Raw genomic sequence first — 19,486 nt, forward strand, 5'->3', positions numbered from 1 at the left:
TCCTTTGCGGCGGCTCAAGATGGCGGCGCTCAATGGCGCCACGAGCGATTCGGAAAACAGCGGCAGCAGTAGCAGCAGCGATGCGGAGGAGCTGGCTCGGTGTCGCGAGGCGGCGATGCCGGCCTGGGGCGTGGAGCAGCGCCCGCGGGGGCCGGAGAAACCAAGAGCCGGTAGGGGACTGTGTTCAGGGAAGGCCGTGGGATCTTCCCCTGGGACTTGAGTGGATGGATGGGGCAGAGAGAGTCACGGGGACTCTCTTCCCCGAGAGAGCTCCAGGAGACTGGGCGGGGTTCAGACAGGTGCAGCAAGGAGGGTTGTTTCATTGTCTCAGTCGAGGAAACTGAGGCACCGAAATGTCTCTTGACTCTGCTTCCTTCGGTCTGTTCTCACTGCCACACACTGGTAAGACCGCCACCTCTCCGAGATGACTGCGACAGTCGCTCGCATTATTCTGGCATCCAGACCTTTCCTGCCTTCAACACATTCTCCTACCCTGAGGTTGCCAGTGAGTTGTGTCCATTGCATAACTCTTGACTGTGGCTCCCTAGTGCCCTGGGAATAAATCCGAAACCCTTCAACATCAGGATGCCTAATCATGGATAGAACCCGGTGGGTCCTTGAATTCGGAATGGGGAAATAATGCATCTTTACTTTTCATTACCCTCCCACTGAACTTTAGCATCTCTTTCCATCATGCTTGTGAGCAGCAAGCCACAGTAGTTTGGGCAATACCTGTTACTTTATCCCAAACGAAAGTCACAGATTTTCCTACCTTGTTTACAATCTTTGCAAATATATCAATATATCATTTTATTGATAATAAGATATCGGGAAAAAGTCAGTTTACTCTTATCGCTACTTTAAAATTGCACTAATTTTAAGATCCATCTCTAGATCTTATTTAATGCATTAATAAACAAGCACACATATTAATATGTAACTAAATTTCAGTATCATTGGTTTTCTTTGCAATCCTATATGTTGCATTTTATGCACTTAAAACATTATTCTAGGCCGGGCGCGGTGGCTCACGCCTGTAATCCTAGCACTCTGGGAGGCCGAGGCGGGTGGATCGTTTGAGTTCAGGAGTTCGAGACCAGCCTGAACAAGAGTGAGACCCCCGTCTCTACTAAAAATAGAAAGAAATTAGCTGGACAACTAAAATATATACAAAAAATTAGCGGGGCATGGTGGCGCATGCCTGTAGTCCCAGCTACTCGGGAGACTGAGGGAGAAGGATCACTTGAGCCCAGGAGTTTGAGGTTGCTGTGAGCTAGGCTGATGCCACGGCACTCTAGCCTGGGGAACAGAGTGAGACTCTGTCTCAAAAACAAAAACATTATTCTAAGAAGGAAACCAGGCTTCCCTAGGCTGTTAGAGGTGAACATGGCAAAGAAAGGTTAAGCACCTCTGTTTCCGTCAAAGGACCCACAAGCCTTTTGATGTTCCATTCACTGCCTGCCTCTCCCTTCCTGCTCTCCCGCCACAGTGCACCTCCAGTAAGTAGGCTCCAGACTCTGCCTTCTCACCTCTGAGCGTCATAACTGCAGTTTTCTCTGCAAGTTCTATATAGATCTGCCTTTCCATCTCGATCACTCACTGGCAGTGAGAACTTAGGCATCTGTACGGTGGGGATAATGGTAGTGCCTACCCCATAATGTTGAGAGATGCATCTGCGGTGCTTGATGTATATTAAAGGCCCAATAAATGGCGGCAAATATGTGCTTGGCCTCTCCACATGTACTGCTTTCCCCCTCCTGCCTAACGTTTGCTCATCCTTTAATCCAACTGAGGCACTACCTCTCTGGGAGGTACTGAGTGAGAGGTTATGTCATGTGAACTTCATGAAGGCTAGACTCTGCCCTATCTCTCCACCACAGTATCCTCAGGGCCTCGCAAGTACTCAGACAATAGTTCTTGAATGAATGAACTTGCCCAAAAGGCACCTCTAATGAATGAGGGGACCCGGATTCCAGCAGACTCCCAGTCCAGTTGCTTCTGCCTTGACAGAATGGATTCCTATGTGGCAGTGTTAGGAGAACTTGATGTTAAGTGCTGGTCTGGGACAAATAACATAACTTTTGGGAGCAGCAGTTTCCTCATCTGTAAAACTCCTAAGGGGATTGTGAGTCTCAAACATGAACCAATATGTGCAAAGATACACACATGAGAAGTGGCATCCAAGGTACTGGCTTTACAACTCATTATTTTTGTGACATCGTAAATCCCCTGCTGATCACAGTAGATGTAGCTGCTGATAATAAGTGCTGCTATTTATCAAGCACCTACTGTGTGCCAGGCAAGATGCTGGACATTTGGAGTACATTCTTGGGTGATTCTAATAATAGCCACCAGGAGTTGAGAACTCGCTGTGTGCCCTCATTCTAAATACTGCATTTGTTGTCTGGTTTAATCTTTCCAGCAATACCACAAAGAGGGTATTATTAGCTCCATTTTACAGATGAGAAAGCTGATGCTCAGAAAGGTGAAGTAACTTGGCCAAGGTCATCCAGCTTGTAAGTGGTAGACCCAGACGTAAATCCAGACCTGTCTGACTCCCAAGTCCACACTCTTCATTGCTGTTACAGCACTCCCTGGCATGGATAAGTGTCTACTGTAGGCAAAACTCCCACCCCTTGGTTTATGACTATGTGCAAATAAATGTAGGTCACTATTTTATTTATAGACCCTCTAGATACAGCTCTTAAATCCACTGTTGAGGAACTGGTCGCTTGAATTTTAGGGCAGCATGTACTTTGATTTATTTGTCCAACATTTATTTCTTACTGAGGCACTTTGCCAGAAATTGGGGATACAAAGATAAAAAGAGGGAAACCATGTACCCAAGTAGCTTCCATATCCAGGGAGGAGGTGGACGTGGAAACAAAGCATCCAAAGCACTAACTCTGGAAAGTTGGTAATCTTAGCCCTGTTTTATAGATGAGAAGACAAAGGCTCAGGGAGATAAAGTGCCTTGCCCAGGGTCACACAGCTGGTCGGTGGCAGAGCCAGGACTCAACTGAACTGTTTCCCTCTGGGGTCTAATACTCTTTCCGTTCCATGACAGTCCCTCCCATTCATTGCTCAGTAGTCATGATGGAGAAGATACCTTCCTGCTTGTGACTATGTGCTCAGGGAGAGAGACCAAGTCTTTAAGGAGCGTCCATGCAGTCCCCCACGTTAGGCAACTCCGGGAGCATCAGGTGCTTTTTGCATTGTTTATTGTGCTCTAGAGCACATTGACATAGACCACAAGGTACTAGGACACAGATGCAATGTGTATATACGATGGCATAGACCCCGCAGTGCCCCCTAGAGTTGTTTAATACACCGGGGCCCTCCACTGAGCCCAGGTTACCAAGTGTCCATTTTGTTCAGTTGGCCCTTTAAATACACAGGCCCATTTTATCCTGTTATTCAAGTCAGAAACCTCAGAGCCATGTCTTTCGTCATCTCTCACGCCTGCCCTGCAGGCAGCCCACCAGCGGATCGTGTTGACTCAAAATGCATCTATCCAGAATCCAACACGCCTTACCTCCCCAGTTACTGCAGCCAACTCCCTGTTTCTGCCCTTGGCTCCCGATGATCTCGCTCCACACCACAGCCAGAGATGTTCTATGAAAACCTAAATCAGTTCATGTCCCTCCTCTGCTCATCTTCCTCAAAGCCCAGGTCCTTCCATTGGCCCACACGTCGGGGCCGTCTGTGATCTGGCCCCCATGAGTTCTCCATCTCTACTGCTCCTCAGTTGTAAACCCACCAGGCAGGCTCCTGCCACAGGGCCTTTGCACATGCTCTTCCCTCTTCCTGGAAGACTCTCCCAGACAGCAGCTGGGCTCACTCCCTCACCCAAATTTCTGTTCATCGCTGAAGCCCTCCCTGCCCACCTTCATACAGGGATCCTCCAGCACTCCCCACCTTCCTCCCCTGCCTTTTTTTTTTTGTTTGTTTGTTTTTTCATATATTTTCTGTTATCCAATTTTATACTTTGTGTGTGTGAGAGAGAGACAGAGAGAGATCTCCGTCTACCAACTGGAACGTAAGCTGCATGAAGACGGGGATATTTGCCTAGGTTGTTCAGCGTCTAGAGCACCTGGTTGCTAATAGACATCCTGCATGTAGCTGAATGAAGGTCCACCAGGCCAGGCGTCCCCAATGTTCTGGCTTAGAAAATGTGATCAGCGTAAAGAGTCACCTTCTCTCTCTTTCACAGCATTTAGCACACAGCCGGGCACACCGTAGACACTCATTAAATTGTGCAACCAGGTTACACTTAGACTTGCCTGTTCGGCATCGAGGGTCAGAGGGGGCCCTGGAGCCAGATGCCCTGAATCCTTGTCCCCAACTCTGTTGCTTAATAGCTATCTGACTCTGGCCAAGTGATTTTATCTTTCTTTGATGTTTCTTCTTCTGTAAATGCGGACAATAGTAATCCCTCTGATGGCGTTGTTGGGAAGATTCACTGAGTTATACATGTAAATTGCTTAAGATAGTGCCCGGCACATGACAGATGTGGTCATCGTTGTTGTTTCCTCTGTAAATGCCTCAATTTTCATCTTTCCACAGGTGCTGCAAATAACCAGTTGCCAACCGCCCACCCGAGCCTCAGGTACCGTACACTGTGGGCTCGAGTTTTTTTTCACTCATTCAACACATACTGATCCCCTGCATGTGCCAGATGCCAGGCTAGAGCCCTGGGACATCCCAGTGAACAAAGACACACATAGTCCCTGCACTCAGGGGACAGTCTGGGAGCCGGCAGGAAGTGAGGGCCTTTTGTGTGTGTTGCAGGCATAAGGTGGATGAGCACGAACAGGATGGTAACGAGCTTCAGACCACCCCTGAATTCCGAGCCCACGTGGCCAAGAAACTGGGAGCCCTGCTGGACAGGTAACCAAAAGCATACTTTCTCTTCTCCCACCCTTGTTAATTCAAACAGCCGTGGGCCACGTCAGCCAGGAGTTCGGTGTGTCCAAGCAGGGACTGTGGCAGGCAGGTGGCACACGTCACCTCACCGCATTCATAAAGCACACATCACGGTAGGTCCACGTCCGTGCTCTGAACCCCCAAGAAGCGAGAGCTCATTCCTGCCACCAGAGGGCAAGGGAGGGTCAAGTTCTTCTTTCTTGGGTGCCTTGTGTGTCCCAGGCACTGCACCAGTTCTCTGCCTCACATTCTTGCACAGCTTGAAAATACAGTCTGTAAAATATTCAGGTCGGCGTTCCTAAAGTAAGAGCCAGGGAACACTACCTGCTGGAGTCCATTCGGGCTGCTATAACAAAACACCGTACACTGGGTAGCTTATAAACAACAGAAATTTCTTTCTTACATTGTGGAGGCCAAGTCCAAGATCAAGGCACCGGCAGATTCAGAGTCTAGCGAGGGCCGTCTTCCCAGTTCGTAGAGGGCGCCTGCTCACATCCCTCCACTGTACCCTCACCTGGTGGAGGGGCGAGAGGTCTCTCTCGGACTTCTTTTATAAGGACACAGATGCCATTCATGAGGGCTCCACCCTCATCACCTCTCAAAGGCCCCCCCCCTTTTAATACCTTGAGGGTAAGGATTTCAGTATAAGAATTTGGGGAAGACACAAACATTAAGAGTTTAGCACTAGCCCAAAGCGTGCCTCTAGGGAAAAAAGGGGGGTCCCACCAGCAAAGTTTGAGAAACACTGCAATCTACATACCTCCTTGTGCCCCTGGAGATTGAGGTTTGTAATAGTATATTCAAGGCTCTAAAAATGGCTGTGGTCAAGAGACCTGTGTAACTGTTTATCCCAGCGTTTTCCAAACTCTTCTGGCCACAGTGCCTTTGTTTCATGGGAAACCGATCGGTTCACCATGGAACATGTTTTGGGATACACTGATCGAGATCCATGCCGGACTGCCAGGGCCCTAGCAGGTTTCGGAAGGGAGAGTAGGTTTGGGGGCCATCGTCCTTGCATTCGAAGTGGATACCAGAAAAGACTAATGAGTCTTCCCAAAGCATAAACCCACTGTTCTTCTAAGAGACAGAGTATCGGGCCAGGGCCCAGTGGCCTGAACCCCCGCAGCATTAGTGCCAGGCCCCCAGCTCAAGAATGGGAGAAGGGTGTTTAGGAAGATCGGCTGCATTTCAGCCTGTGGGAGCACAGTTTTTCTTCACGACTCTTTGACTTCTGGGTGGACAGGGCCCACCGGGCACTGCAGTGAGCCGCCAGGGGCGTTTCTGCAGTAGGAATCCAACAGAATGCCAGTCGGCCATGGTCGGAATATTCCCTGCAGCGCTCTCACATTTCTCTGCAAGGAGACTTAAATGATAACTGTAGTTGGTCCCTTGCTTTAAATCAGGGTCTCTCCATCTCAGCACTGTTGACATTTTTGACTGGGTCATTCTTTTGTCATTGAGGTCTGTCCTTCCCATCACAGAACGTTTAACAACATCCCTGGTCTCTACCCACTAGGTGCTAGTAGCACACACCCCACCAGTTGTGACAGCCAAACATGTCTCCAGATATTGCTAAATGCCCCTGGTGGGCAACATTGAACTGTGTTGGGGCAGAGACAGGCGCCTGGACAGCATCGTCCTCACTCCCTCCCTCTCTCCGGGTTGCCCTTCCTAAACAGGGCTTTAGGGGACGGCTGTGGAATACATGGAGGGAAGTTAGGGACAGCGCCCAGTGCATTGGTGTGTTTGCTGCAAGGACATGGTTGAGGGCAGCTCACAGTGACTTGTCAGTCAGCGTTTACCAGAGACATGCTTCCTGGTCTCTCTGTGCTTCTAGAGAGATGTCAGAGGTCCTGGGAAGCTTGTTGCATTTTTGATGACCGTAATCATCTTTGTCATCACCATAGCTACCATTTACTGAGCGCTTGCTTGTGGCCAGGCTCTGTGCTAAGTGCTCAATAGCCATTTCTCTCATTGCATTATCGTGACAACCCGAAGAGGTAGGGGCTATTATCATTCCTAGTGTATAAATGGGAAACAGTCACTTGCGAAAAGGAACACAGCTAGTTAAGTGACAAAACCAGGATGCAAAACCCAGGTCTCTGAAGTCTGAATAAGGTCAATGAATTATATCAATTTCAGTTTCCTCGTTATAATATTCTACATGGTTACATAGTCACCATTGGGAGAAAGTAGGTGGAGGGTGTATAGGATTTCTGTATTATTTCTGGCAACTGCATATCAATGTACAATTATCTCGAATTTTTTAAAAATTTAAAAACAAAACAAAACAGGTCTGCCCTGCTCTAGAAGCTGACTTCTGAATCAATTCTCTCAATGGATCATATTTCCCTTTTCATGCTTGCTGCTAGGAAGCTCAGAGCAAAAAGTGTGCCCCCTTTAGCAAGCATATAGGATTTCCTGGCCACACTTACAGCTCTCTCTGTCCCTCCTACCCTCATTTCTCTTTGCCCTGTTTGAGGTTGTATTCATTTTGTTGTGCCATGAGTATCTTTAAAACTTCTTCAACACTTTCTGGAATAAAGTGGGCTTTAAACAAATGAAGCACTGCAGTTTGAGTGGGTGGGGGCTGGGTGTGTGCGCCAGCCCTCTTACCAGGCCAATGTGCTGTCTGCTTTTGCATTTAAGATCCCTTGGCCCTATCCCCTCCACTTAAAAAAAATTTTTTTAATTTTTTAAAAAAATTATTCCCTAGAATGTCATCCTAAATCAGCCATCTCCTCTCCACTTAGCGTCATTACCATCTCAGAAGTAGTGAAGGAGCCAAGAAAAGCTGAGGTACAGAAAGTCACCTCGGAGGATGATGGTGAGTAGTTATACTATTAATAACAGTTTTTGTTTATTAAGCACCTACTATATGTCTGTAGCTGGTCAATACAGTTTTGGTCTATTCTTCCATCTGCTGAGCCCCTGCTGGGAGGCAGGTGTTATGATGAGACTCCCATTTACAATCAAGGAAACTGAGGCTCTGAGAAACGATGTCACTTGCCTGAGGTGACCTCGTCTGTCTAGCCCGGAGCGAGCTCTTTACTGCCACACTCCACAGACCCACCCCCTCTGGGTCCGTCTGTCCCAGGCCACCTCATTTGCCACAGTGGAGGCTGCCTTAGGTAAGAGGCTCAACTCTGACTTCCAGAAGCCTCTGAGGGCTGGCCAGCCTGATGTGTCCCCATCCACTGGCACGATCGGGTATCAAGCAGGCCCCTGGTCACAGGGCGTCATTTTGCAGCTAGACAACTGGTTCCCGAGTCTGCCTCGGGAGGCGGGGTTGGCGTCTGGCGGTGCTGACTCTGCCCCTTGGAACCTCAGGTTTCCGCCTTTTCTTCACATCCATCCCTGGAGGCCCTGAGAAGGAAGCTTCCCCCAAACCCCGCCGAAAGCGCCAGCCCTCCAGTTCCAGGTGAGAACTCACCCACTGTCCTCACGTCCCCTCCTTGTTGCTCCTCTCCTGTCCTGGCTGGTCCCCCGGAATAGCCGGGCAGACTCCAGGCAGGTCCAGGCCAAGGAAGGGCCCTGGCAGGTGGCTCAAGAAATGGTGCACCCAGCAAGAGGTTGGGGGTGGCTTTGGCTGTTCACTGCTTTTTGGGCACCCATCTTGGGCCAGGCACCTCACTTTGTCAGGGCACTTGAGGGGATGCCAGCTGCCAAGTCAGGTCAGAGGCTTCTGGAAGGCAGCAGTTGAGCCTCCTGAGACGTCCCTGTGAGGCCTGGGCTCCGTTTAGATGCCCCATTTTATAGATGAAGATACTGAGAGTCAGAGAGGTTAAGACGCTGAACGAGGCCACAGCGCTGGCAAGCAGAGAAGCCGGGGTTGGAGCCCAGGTCGGCCTCCCTCCCAAGCCGGAGCTCTCTCCCTGCCTCCCTCTGCGGCCTCTTTCCGGGGCCTGGACCGAGGGAGGGCAGTGAGAGGCCGCGCTGGGGTCCCTTCCCTACGCCAGCCAGCCAGACTGCCCTCCCCTTGCAGCAGCGAGGACAGCGACGAGGAGTGGCGGCGGTGCCGGGAGGCAGCCGTGTCGGCATCCGACATCCTGCAGGAGTCCGCCCTGCACGGCCCTGTCGGGGCGGAGAAGGAGGCGGGAAAGAAAAGGAAGTCGAAAAAGAAAGCCAAGAAGGCGGCCGGTGTCGACCCTGCCGTAGCCACCTCCACCAGCACCGCCAGCGGGGCCACGGGCCGGAAGCAGGAAAAGGAGCCAGGCGAGCTCAGTGGGGACCACGTGTCACTTGGGACCAAAAAGAAGAAAAGGAAGAAAAAGGCGAGGAAGGCCGGTGAGCCGTCTCCACTCCCACCAGCAAAGAGTGCTGCGGCCGAGCCCGCAAACTGACCCCAGCTGTGGGCGCAGGGCCCAGCTAGCTCCACGGACACGGTGCCCACCGGGGTAAGGCGTTTCCAAGCCCCGCCTCTCTCTCCAAGTTCAAGGGCTTGGCTGGCAAGTCCACACTCTGCCCTTGAGATCCTGTGGTGATGGGGGCTTGCTCCAGCGTCGGGGCAAAGATGTGGCTGTAGGGTGAGAAGCCTAAGCAAGGCCTGCCCCTCTGTGCTGCCACAAGGGCTGGGGCAGACCCGTTGTACCAGAACATTCTGTGGGAATGTTCGGGAAGAAGGAGCCTTCCGGTTGTTCAAGACTAGTGGCCGAGGGGCACAGCTTACATCTCCCCAGAACTGTCTGGGGTGGGCCAGCGAAGGGCCACCGTTCTCCTCCACGCACCTCCTCAGCCGGGAGTGAGAAGCCGTCTGTGGAAAAAGGGGGAACGGGTCCCCACGATGCCACGGCCCAGAGAAACTTTTGTTTCCTCCCCTCAACCCACATAGACTTGATAGAATTGCCTGAAAAAGAAGAGCGATATTCCTCCCCCATCCCTTGGTTTTCCAGAATTTTCTTTCTCCACATTTGTGAATTTACTGGGCACAACGCTACTCTGAGGCACCCAGATTATCGAAAATAAATTGTCAAGGGACCCACAACAAAACTTAGCGTGATCTGAGTGCTGCCTCCCTGCCAGTGCCCACCCGTAATGAAACATTTGAAATAAACATCCTCCTCCTGCCCGTGCCCCCGGGCCACGTTCCTTCGCCCCAGCTTGGCAACATCAGGACGTGTGACAGCACTTGCAGACTCGGTTTCACGAACAAGGGTCTTCTGCAAGGAGGAGGAGAAGCTCGAGGTTAAGGTGGAATTCTGGCTTCACCCTTCATCGTCAGACTTTGAGCAGAGCAGGAGCAGCAGAGACACGGGGTGTGTGGGTGTGTGGGCTGGGGCCCGGCTGCCGTCCCCAGGCCCCAGGCCTGCCCCTCAGCCACGCTCTGCGGTCCCCAGGCCCCATCGGGGTGCTTTGTGGACAATTACGAAGTTTCTAGTACATTTCTTATTGACGTTACTAAAAGTTAAATAAATGTACAGGTTTGCCTTTTGCTGGCTGCGAGCTGTAGGGGGCGCTGGTTCCCCCCTTTCCGCAGTCCCAGGTGCCAGCCATCCACCGAGTGCCGGGTCCTCGGCAGCAGGCCCGAGGAGACGGGGTCCTGGGCTCACACAGCTGCTCTGTCCTTCCGGTGGTGCTCACTCCGCCGGGTGGCCGCCAACAGCCGGGACCCCAGCCCTCAGCCAGCCAGGCTCCCAAGTCCCCGAGCGTCGGTCCTGTCCACGCGGGTGGCTCCTTGGCGCGGGGCTCACCTGGCGCGAGCCGCTCAGACCTGGCTGCCTTCTGAGCCCGGCAGCTGCTCCCATAAACCAGGCAAGGACCCGCAGGGCCTGGACTCCCCACGAGGCGCGAGGCGCCCACCGGAGCGAGGACAGCGTCCTAGCCCCGCGGCAGCCTTGCAAGTAGAGGCGAGAGGCTCCTGTGAACGCATGGCCGGGAGAACGAGGTCCCACGGCCAGGGAGGGGATCTCAGGACGCCTCCCTGAGGGCGCCAGCCCCCCAGGGCTTGGGCATCAGAGCCCCGACGCTGGCCCAGAGTGGCCACTCGGGAAATGCCTGCGTGAGTGGGTGACAGGGTCAGTACAGATGGGCATGTGGGTCACCAGCTGGAAGGGACTGGGGCAGGGTGGAGTGGCCTGGTGGGTACACAGGTGCCAGAACAAAGCCACGCCGATCTCGGGCCTCTTGGAGCTCAGCAAGTCACAGCCCCCCGGGCCTGTGTCCTGAGAAGTGTGACTGCCAGAGTGCCCCAGGGGTCCCGGGCTCTCCCCAGGCCCAGGCTGGGGGTGCCAGAGTCAAAGGCTGCCCCTTCTGCTCCAGGTAACGAGGTTTTATCCCAAGCAGCAGTGACAGTCCCTCCCAGGTCCTGCCAGGAACAGGCTCTGGTCCCCACCGCTCCACGCCCCGGCTGTGTCGGAAGCAGCCTTGGGGCACCTCTGGATCTCCCTTCCTGATGCTTCGGAGCAGGGGGGACTGGGGCAGCGCCCCGTGCAGCAGAAGTCTGACAGGCTCCGATGTCCTGCAGGCAGCACTGGCTCAGGGGCCCAGGCATTGGGAGGTGGTTGCCATGGTTACTGGGAGGAAGAGGCCATCTGCGTGGAGATGAAGGTCTCGATGACACTGTGGTTGGACGGCAGCAGGTGGCTGTGGCCATTGCTGGAGTCGGAGCTCTGGTACAGCACCAGGCTGCTGGACGACACTGCGGAGACAAACGAGGCTGCTGGCCACCCGCCAGGTCCCCCGACCCCACCCCTGCCTGTCCCTAGGGGTACTCAGGCCTCACCTCCTGAGTCACAGCAGATGACAGGAACCCTAAAGACAAGCCTCTACCTCGGTTCTTAGCAAGGGGAACCTCCCAGCCAGGCTCACGGGCCACCCAGGGGGCGGCCTCCTCAGGACATTTTGGGGGGAACCTTGGAGAAGCCCTGGCGAGATGGTGTGGCGGGTGGTTCTACGGGTCAGCGTGGCTAGGCCGAGCCGAGCGCCAATCTAGGCGCTGCCGTGGGGGTGCTTTGCAGCCGTGGGTAACACCTGCAACCAGTTGACTCTGAGCAAAGGCGCTCGCCCTGTAACGCAGGTGGCCCTCCCCCAATAGATTGAAGGCCTTAAGAGCAAGAAACGGAAGCGTCCCAGGGAGGAAGGAATTCTGCCTCAAGGCTGCAGGGTCAGCTCCTGCCTGGGTTTGCAGCCTGCCCTGCAGATTTCAGACGCGCCAGCCCCCGCCTGCACGAGCCAGTCCCTTAAGGTGAGCCTCCCTCTGTGCAAATCCTGTGGGCTGTGTGTTTCGGGAGGGCCTGACGGATGGGGACGGGCTTTGTTTGAGGTCGGCCCCGGGTTCGAGACCAGGCCAGTCCCTCACCTCCTTGAGTGTTGACTTCCTCATCTGTGAAATGGGATGATAACGTACGTGCCTCATGGGGCAAAGCGTGGAGCGGGACACGGAGTGCCCTCCGTAGCTGTCACTACAGCCACCAGGGCTGGGTCGAGGAACCCGAGGCTTACAGAGGGGGAGCGACTTGTCCGAAGTCTCAGAGTTCGCCCTGGCCGCCCCAGGCCTCGGAGCCCGGCAGGCTGGTTCTCCGGACCATGACAGCGTGCATTGCAAACTCGGGGCCCACGGGGGTTGCTGGGACAGACATGAGTCCCACCAACGGGGAGGTTGGGGGCCATTATGTGGGATTATGAGTCTTTCCAATTTTCTAAAAGAAGCCAGAAATCTGGATTTCTGTGGGAAAGCTCCCGATTTTGCACTGTGGGCAACTAATTCGAAGAATGTTAGGCACACCCACGACTCGCTTCTGGCCACAGGCTCCCTCGTGATCACCCTGCGCCGCCTCTGCCCAGTGACTTAATCTCACTCCTCAATCAAGTCAACGAGGGGGTCCCATAAGACGCCTGCCTTCGTGCGGTTGTCCCGCTGCGTGGCGCTTCCTGGGCACACAGGCCATGTGTCTGCAGGGGCGATAAGGAAAGGGCCAGGGCCGCTCACCCGTGGGGCTGGTGCTGAGCCGGTGAGCGGGCTGCAGGTGCTGGATGCCAGCAGGGTCCTGGCTGGGGACGTGGAGGGTGGTGGCCTGGGAGGCCGGCGTATGAAGCCCAGACTCACTGGAGGCCTCGGTCTCGGAGGTGAAGACCTGGGGAAGCAGAGCAGCCTCCTGAGCCCCCAGGGTATGGAGGGGACTCTGGGGCGGGGCCAGGGTGGGGGCACAGGCCTGGGCCTTACCTGCTTGGTGGGCGTGAGGCTGGCCAGGGCACTGAGGTTCGTGGTGTCGGTGATGAGCATGGTCTGCGGAAGCAGCCCCGTATGAGTGTACTGGGCCACCTCCGGCTTGTGGCTGTAGAGGGCTGGCGGGGCGGGGAGGAGACAGTCATGGCGGACGTGCCGGCCCAGGCCCCTCCCGGGAGGCCTCAAAACCGGGGGCACTGGGAGAAGTGGGGCGTGGGGCCTGCTGAATGGCCCGACGGGGCAGTGGCTGGGGATCCCGGGCTGGTTTCTAAAACCGGGGGCTCCAGAGAGGGGGGTAGACCTTCCCCCCCACACACTGCAGGGACCTGCGCAGCTGGGATGGAGGGGGAGGCCCCTGGGGGAGGCCAGGAACCAACGCCAGCTCTCTTGTCACCTGGACACAGCAGGTAGGTAAGGAGTGGGAGGCACAGGTGCCACTGTAGGCGGCACACGGGCAGCTGTACTCGGGGCAGGTGCTATAGCAGTAAGCACAGAGCCCAGGGGAAAGGCAGGTGGCCCCTGTCGGGGTGAGCAGGGCAGAGGACAGCCACCTCTCCAAGATGTAACCCAGTTTTTCGCATACAGCACCCACCCCAAGAGGCACACGGACACCAGCAAAACACACAGAAACCACGCATGTTCTCAGTGACTCGGATAAAACGTAACACTTTCCACCACACACGCACAGACGCATACAGGCCCGCAGTCTGTTACCCCAAACCCAAATTCCAAAAAGGTCTGAAACCAAAAGGGATTTGTAAGGCTGGCAGTAGAGCTCATTTGGTGGCAAAACCCGGCCAGAACCTGACAGGAGATGATGTGAGTCTTTCACTTAACCTGGTGGGATCCCTGTTTTTTGCTGCAGAAATAATCGTGCTTTGATCACAGGGTGCTGCCCCAGACCCTGCTGGGAGTGTCATGTGATGTGTGTTACATCCGCCAAATGGCCTTTCTCAAATCTGGCGAATAGTGAATTGTGAAATACGGATGGCCCCAAGAGTTTCAGAGAGAGGACTGTGACCTGTACTCCCACAAACGGGCACACACACACACACACACAACTGATAAACACCCAGGATGCGCACGCGGAAAGGCACTAGGGATGTGGTCACATAAGCGCGTGTGTGTGCGCAGCTGCACTCATTCGTACGTAAACACACTGTGGCCCACAGACACGCTCCATCACAGAAGCACTCACACTTGTCCCGGACACACACTCAGACCACAACACCTTCCCGTGCGCCCGTCGACAGCCAAGTCCACCACCTTCCCCAGCGTGGGGTGTGGGTTGCTCACCATGGGGGCTCTGCAGCTGGGCCATGGTAGCCATGAAGGGGCTCTGGGCCACGTGGCTCTGCACGGGCGGCATGAGCGGCTGCTGGTAGGAAGGGTGCAGTGGCTGGGAGAACTGGACAGGCTGCAGGGTGGTCAGGCTGCTGCCCATGCTGTTGATGACGGGCACACTCTGGGCCTGCGTGGAGGCCAGGCCTGGAGCAGGGAGGGCAGGAGTCAGCCTGGCCTCCTCCCACCTCCACCACTTCCCCAGGCCCCCGGGGTACCACCCTTCTTCCCTCCAGAGCCCACGGGCTGGAGGAGGGCACAGGGCCATCAGGAAACAGCCCTGCACTGGGACCTGCCACTACCTTAAGTGGCCCTGGCAAGTCACTCCCCTTGTCTGAGCCTTTAGGTCCTTATCTGGGCTGGTGGGAGAGGTGGGCAGTGAATACATCAATGGTTGTCAAACTGGGTTCCCTGGAGCCCTGGTGTTCCAAAGCAGTGCAAAGGCCCTGGGGCTTAGCGCTCTGCTCCCCTCTCCCAGCAGCTCCAGATCTATCTTATGTACTGAGCTTCTGCTTAATGGTTCCTGCAAATGAAGACATTCTGGGCTTTTAAAACAATTTTTAAATAAAACAAAAAACCCAGAAAACATCAATCCGCCTTACCCTGCTCTATTGTGCCCATATTTTCCACCTTCCAAGATGCTACATGATTAGTGCATCGTGCTTACTCCCTGGCTCCCCACGTGGGTCACTGAGATTTCGGTCTGGTCCACTCACACGTCACTGAGATTGCACAGTGCCTGGCCCAGAGCAGGCACTCAATAAATACATGTTGTATGAATGGGTGAAGGAGTCCCAATGGCTCTTCCAGCTCCTGGATTCTGCAGTGGCCCCACGAGCCCCCACCCGGGTGCCCCACCTGTCCCCAGCTTACCAATGACCAGGGTGGAGGCGCCCGTGTTGGTGAACGTGGGGCCCAGGGAGGCGGGCTCTCCAGGCCCAATGGTCATGACCCCGGGGAGCGAGGCCATGATGAGGTTCTGGGGCTGCTGGCTGAGGCCTGGGGATGTCTGCTCCAAGCTGTGCAGTGCTGTCAGGGTGCTCACCGGGGGCAGGGGGCCCCCCGTTGCTGAGACCTGCTGAGAAAGCCAGGCTGAGTCAGGGTGAGACCCCACAGTCGCTCCAGGGTCTCCGTGCTAAGGAAAGATGGGGTTGGAAGGGTTGTCCCCCCAGGCAGGGGACACTCACCAGCTTGGCTTCAGTGCTCAGCAGGCTGTGGCTGGGCTCCAGGCCCGTGGGGGACACTTGGTGCAGGGCTGCAGACACTGTCACCAAGGGGCCGCCACTGCTCGAGGGCACTTCTGCCGCCTCACTGGCTGCAGGCTGTCCGTAGCGCACACCTGGGGTGGGAGCAGTGTCCAGCCTCAGCACCCCACTTGCCTGTCCTCACCTGCCTCTATAGCCCTTGTCACTCCAGATTGCATCGGTTTCCTTAGCCCAGTGGCCTCACCTTTCTTTACGCAGCTGGCAAACTCTGCCTGAGCATCCAGCTTCTGCCAAGCCCTGGGCTGGTGGCTGTTCCCAGCTCCTTGAAGGCTGAGGCTGCATCTTATTAGCTCCACGCCCCCCACTGCCTAGTGCTGTGCCTGACATGCAGTAGGTGCTCAATAAAAGACAATAGGACTGATCTGAATTGAGGCTAATGGGGTTAAACTGCAGTGAACTGAGCTGCATGGGACAGAATCTAGTTGAGTTGAACTTGAAATGAATTGAGCTATATTGACCCTGATTGAGTTGAGCTGCATGAAATCAAATCGAATTGTTTCAGTTGAACTGACCTATGCAAAATTAACTGAATTGCATTGAATTACATTTAGTTTGAACTGAATGGATTGAATGGGACTTGGTTGGATTAAACCGCACCGAAGTTAAATGAACTAAATTGGATTATAAGGAGTTGAACACAATTGAATCGATATCTGAAATGAATGAACTGAAGTAACCCAAATCGAGTTAGGTTTAATTGAGTGGAATGATGGAGTGTAGCATGTGGAGTGGAGTGGAATCATAGTTGGGCAAAATGAGTGGAGTGGTGCAGAGTGAAGTGGGTGGAATGGTGTGGAATAGTTTGCAGTGGATGGAATGGAGAAGAGTGGAGCGAGGTGGAATGAATGGGGTAAATGGAGTGGAAGGGGGAGTGGTGTGAACAGAGTGGAATGGAATGGCATGGAGTGGAGTAGATGGAGTGCAATGGAATGAGGAGTCAAGTGGATGGAGTAGGTGGAGTAGCATGTGTAGGTGGAGTAGCTGAGTAGGGTGGAGTAGCTGAGTAGAGTAGCATGAGTAGGTGGAGTAGCGTGAGTAGACTGGAGTAGCTGAGTAGAGTGGAGTAGCTGAGTAGAGTAGCATGAGAAGGTGGGGGTAGCTGAGTAGAGTGGAGTAGCTGAGTACAGTAGAGTAGCATGTGTAGGTGGAGTAGCTGAGTAGAGTAGCTGAGTAAGGGTGGAGTAGCTGAGTAGAGTACCATGAGTAGGTGGAGTAGCTGAGTAGAGTGGAGTAGCTGAGTACAGTAGAGTAGCATGAGGGTGGAGTAGCTGAGTACAGTGGAGTAGCGTTAGGACGAGTGGAGTGGATGGAGTGGAGTGAGTGGATGGAGTCAAGTGGTGAGAGGTAGAGTGGAGTGGAACCAAACAAGTGCTGAGAGGTTTGGGTGGCTGCCGCCACTGGGGCAGTCCTCCTCAACCCTCCCACCTACCCGCATGTCGCCTCTCCTCACAAAGCACTCACCGTGGACCTTACCGGGGGAGAGGGCGGGTGGCGGCAGGCCAGGGGAGCTGTGGGCAGGCAGCACAGATCCCGGGCCTGGCCCCGGTGGGGGCCCGCTGTACGTGTCCATGGCCAGCTTGTGCCGAAAGGCCTCTTCTTTGCGCCGGTTGGCAAACCAGTTGTAGACACGCACCTCCGTGACGAGGTTGGAGCCCAGCCCCTGCGCCTGCGATGGTGACACCCCCCTCTGGATGCACTCCGCCCTGCAGAAATGGCCACCTGTGAGCCTCTAGGCCAGGCGGGGTCCGGGGAACCCTCTCTTGGGCATGGCGGGGAGGGTATTGAGAAGCTGGGCTCTGCCTGAGTATTTGAGGCTGGCAGATCTGGGTTCCAATGCCAGTTCCGCTATGTGACCTGGGCAAGTGACTCAGCCCCTCTGACCTCAGGCTCTCCATGCATAAAGTGAGCGAAATAGCCATAGGGTTGTGGAGGGGATGAAACAGGTGAGCAGCCACCGAAGGGGCTGCTTTGGTGGGTGGGGGCTGCTAGGAGTGGAGTGAGGTTCACGACGCTGACCAGGAGTTGGGTATTTGCAGCTCTCCGGGCCAGACCAAGCCAGCAGCAGGAGCTCTCAAGGAGCAGGGGCGCCTCCCTCAGGACCCAGAGTCACCTTCCCCTTCCCCACCCTTGCTCCAGCCCACGCCACACCGGCCCTGCCACCAGCCAGCCGTGCTACCTGTTGCATTCCTCCACCAGCGTCTCTCGCTCCTCCTTGCTGGGGTTCTTTTGCCTCTCGTAGGCCTGGAACAGGATCTGCTGGGATGCTGGGCCCCACTTGAAACGGTTCCTCCGCCCCTTCTTGGTGGGTAGCTCGTCACCTGTGGGCTCCTCGATCAGCCCACCCTGCCCTGCATGGGTGAACTCTGTAGGCACAGAGAGCCGTGAGTGTGGCACCAGCCACGCCCACCTGCCTACATCAGTTCACCTGGCCGTGCCCCTGATACTTTCTCATTCCCACGGCGCTGAGCCAGAGGAGCCCCAGAAGGACAAACACACAGCACATGCGCCACCACGTTCTTAACCTCTGTCCAAGGCAGACATCACTAATCAAGCCCCGCACGCTTTTCTACTCTGCTTCCTGTATGCCAGTCTACAAATTTCATCTTCAGGACAGTCCCTCTAGGTAGATACTATTTTATCCCCATTATATACACTGGGGAGCAGAGTCACAAGAAGGCTAAACAACTCACCCGAGCTCACACAGCTGACGAGTGGCAGAGCCAGGTCTTGAACCCAGGCAGTCTGGCTCTAGAACCTTCCATTTAGCCACTGTACCACATATCACCTTTCATAATCGGGACGTGTTTTTTATACCTGCTGCTTCTCTGTTCATGCTCCAGACAGTAAGTGAAATGTATTCATTCTCTGAGAATTCCGCTGTAGCAGGCACCTGCCTTTGCCTGCATAGTGTCATTTTTTTCTCCGCCTTCAGGAAACAGCACCCTGATTTCCCCTTGAGGGTCCTCCCTCCTCCTCCTCAGCCCATCTAGTTGAGGTGGGGTGCCCTTACTCTGGCCAACAATACCATGTCCCTCTGGCCACTGTGATTGGTTCATGGGTCTTCTTTGGATGTGGTTCTAGGTAGTTAATTACATAGAAGGAAAAAAAATTAATTCTGAGCACCAGTAGCGCCCTCTATAAGCTAAGAGGGTTAATAAAGTCAGAAACAACTTGTAAAGAAAAAATGAATCCTGACTTTCTATCTCTCGCTACACTTAAAAGTCAGTTCCAGCTAGATTATAGCTCTCAATAGGGAAAGTAAAATAAAACTGTTAGAATATAGGAGAAAATGTTCATGACCTTGAGTTAGACAAAGATTTCTTAAACAGGACACAAAAAGCCCTAACCATAAAGAAAAAAATTAAGACCTTCTGCTCATCAAAAGACGCGATTTAGGCCAGGCACAGTGGCTCACGCCTGTAATCCTAGCACTTTGGGAGGCTGAGGCGGGAGGATCATTTGAGGCCAGGAGTTTGAGACAAACCTGGGCAACATAGCAAGATTCCCATCTCTGCAAAAAATTTTTAAAAACTAGTCCTCCGTGGTGGCATGCACCTGTTGTCCTAGCTACTTGGGAGGCTGAGCTGGGAGGATTACTTAAGCCTGGCGAGACCCTGTCTCAAAAAAAAAAAAAAAAAGATACCATTTAGAGAGTATAAGGAAAGCCACAGAGTGGGAGAATATATTTGCAATACATATATTTGAAAAAGGACATATGGTCAAGGCATATTTTTTTAAAAAATCTTTAAAATCCATAAGCAAAAAGCAGGCAACTGTTTAAGAATGGGTG

The 19,486-nt window shown here is 54.0% G+C and overlaps 2 protein-coding genes across 6 annotated transcripts in view; one reads left to right on the forward strand and one right to left on the reverse strand.

Moving 5' to 3' along the window:
* On the forward strand, nt 1-10,367 carry C21H12orf43 (chromosome 21 C12orf43 homolog). 4 transcript variants are annotated; one of them, XM_045534656.1, is made up of 6 exons: nt 1-170; nt 4,567-4,609; nt 4,792-4,890; nt 7,680-7,753; nt 8,257-8,347; nt 8,912-10,367. In XM_045534656.1, exons 1-6 carry the CDS (start codon nt 20-22, stop codon nt 9,267-9,269), a joined length of 816 nt encoding a protein of 271 aa, XP_045390612.1. In that variant the 5' UTR covers nt 1-19; the 3' UTR covers nt 9,270-10,367. The 4 variants fall into 4 exon arrangements, with proteins under 4 accessions (XP_045390612.1, XP_045390613.1, XP_045390608.1 ...); XM_045534657.1 differs by having other exon boundaries at nt 8,915-10,367; XM_045534652.1 differs by having other exon boundaries at nt 15-170; nt 7,643-7,753.
* HNF1A (HNF1 homeobox A) overlaps nt 9,864-19,486 on the reverse strand; it is a 20,977-nt gene continuing 11,354 nt past the window's right edge. The window contains exons 3-10 of one of the 2 annotated variants that reach the window (XM_045534651.1): nt 17,873-18,059; nt 17,158-17,399; nt 15,619-15,770; nt 15,305-15,506; nt 14,387-14,578; nt 13,088-13,209; nt 12,854-12,998; nt 9,864-11,563 (exon numbers count right to left, since the gene is read on the reverse strand). In XM_045534651.1, coding sequence (XP_045390607.1) covers nt 11,436-11,563; nt 12,854-12,998; nt 13,088-13,209; nt 14,387-14,578; nt 15,305-15,506; nt 15,619-15,770; nt 17,158-17,399; nt 17,873-18,059 — 1,370 coding nt within the window. In that variant the 3' untranslated portion in view covers nt 9,864-11,435. Of the gene's footprint in view, nt 11,564-12,853; nt 12,999-13,087; nt 13,210-14,386; nt 14,579-15,304; nt 15,510-15,618; nt 15,771-17,157; nt 17,400-17,872; nt 18,060-19,486 lie in introns of both variants that reach the window. The other variant, XM_045534650.1, reaches the window with a different exon arrangement.

This window comes from Lemur catta, chromosome 21, assembly GCF_020740605.2.
Source record: "Lemur catta isolate mLemCat1 chromosome 21, mLemCat1.pri, whole genome shotgun sequence".
Classification (NCBI taxonomy): Eukaryota; Metazoa; Chordata; class Mammalia; order Primates; family Lemuridae; genus Lemur; species Lemur catta.

Coding starts and splice junctions, on each gene's coding strand:
- C21H12orf43 (XM_045534652.1), top strand. CDS start 33: ATGGCGCCACGAGCGATTCGGAAAACAGCGGCAGCAGTAGCAGCAGCG. Junction 4,891..7,642: donor CTGGGAGCCCTGCTGGACAG/GTAACCAAAAGC, acceptor ATTATTCCCTAG/AATGTCATCCTAAATCAGCC. Junction 7,754..8,256: donor AGTCACCTCGGAGGATGATG/GTGAGTAGTTAT, acceptor TTGGAACCTCAG/GTTTCCGCCTTTTCTTCACA.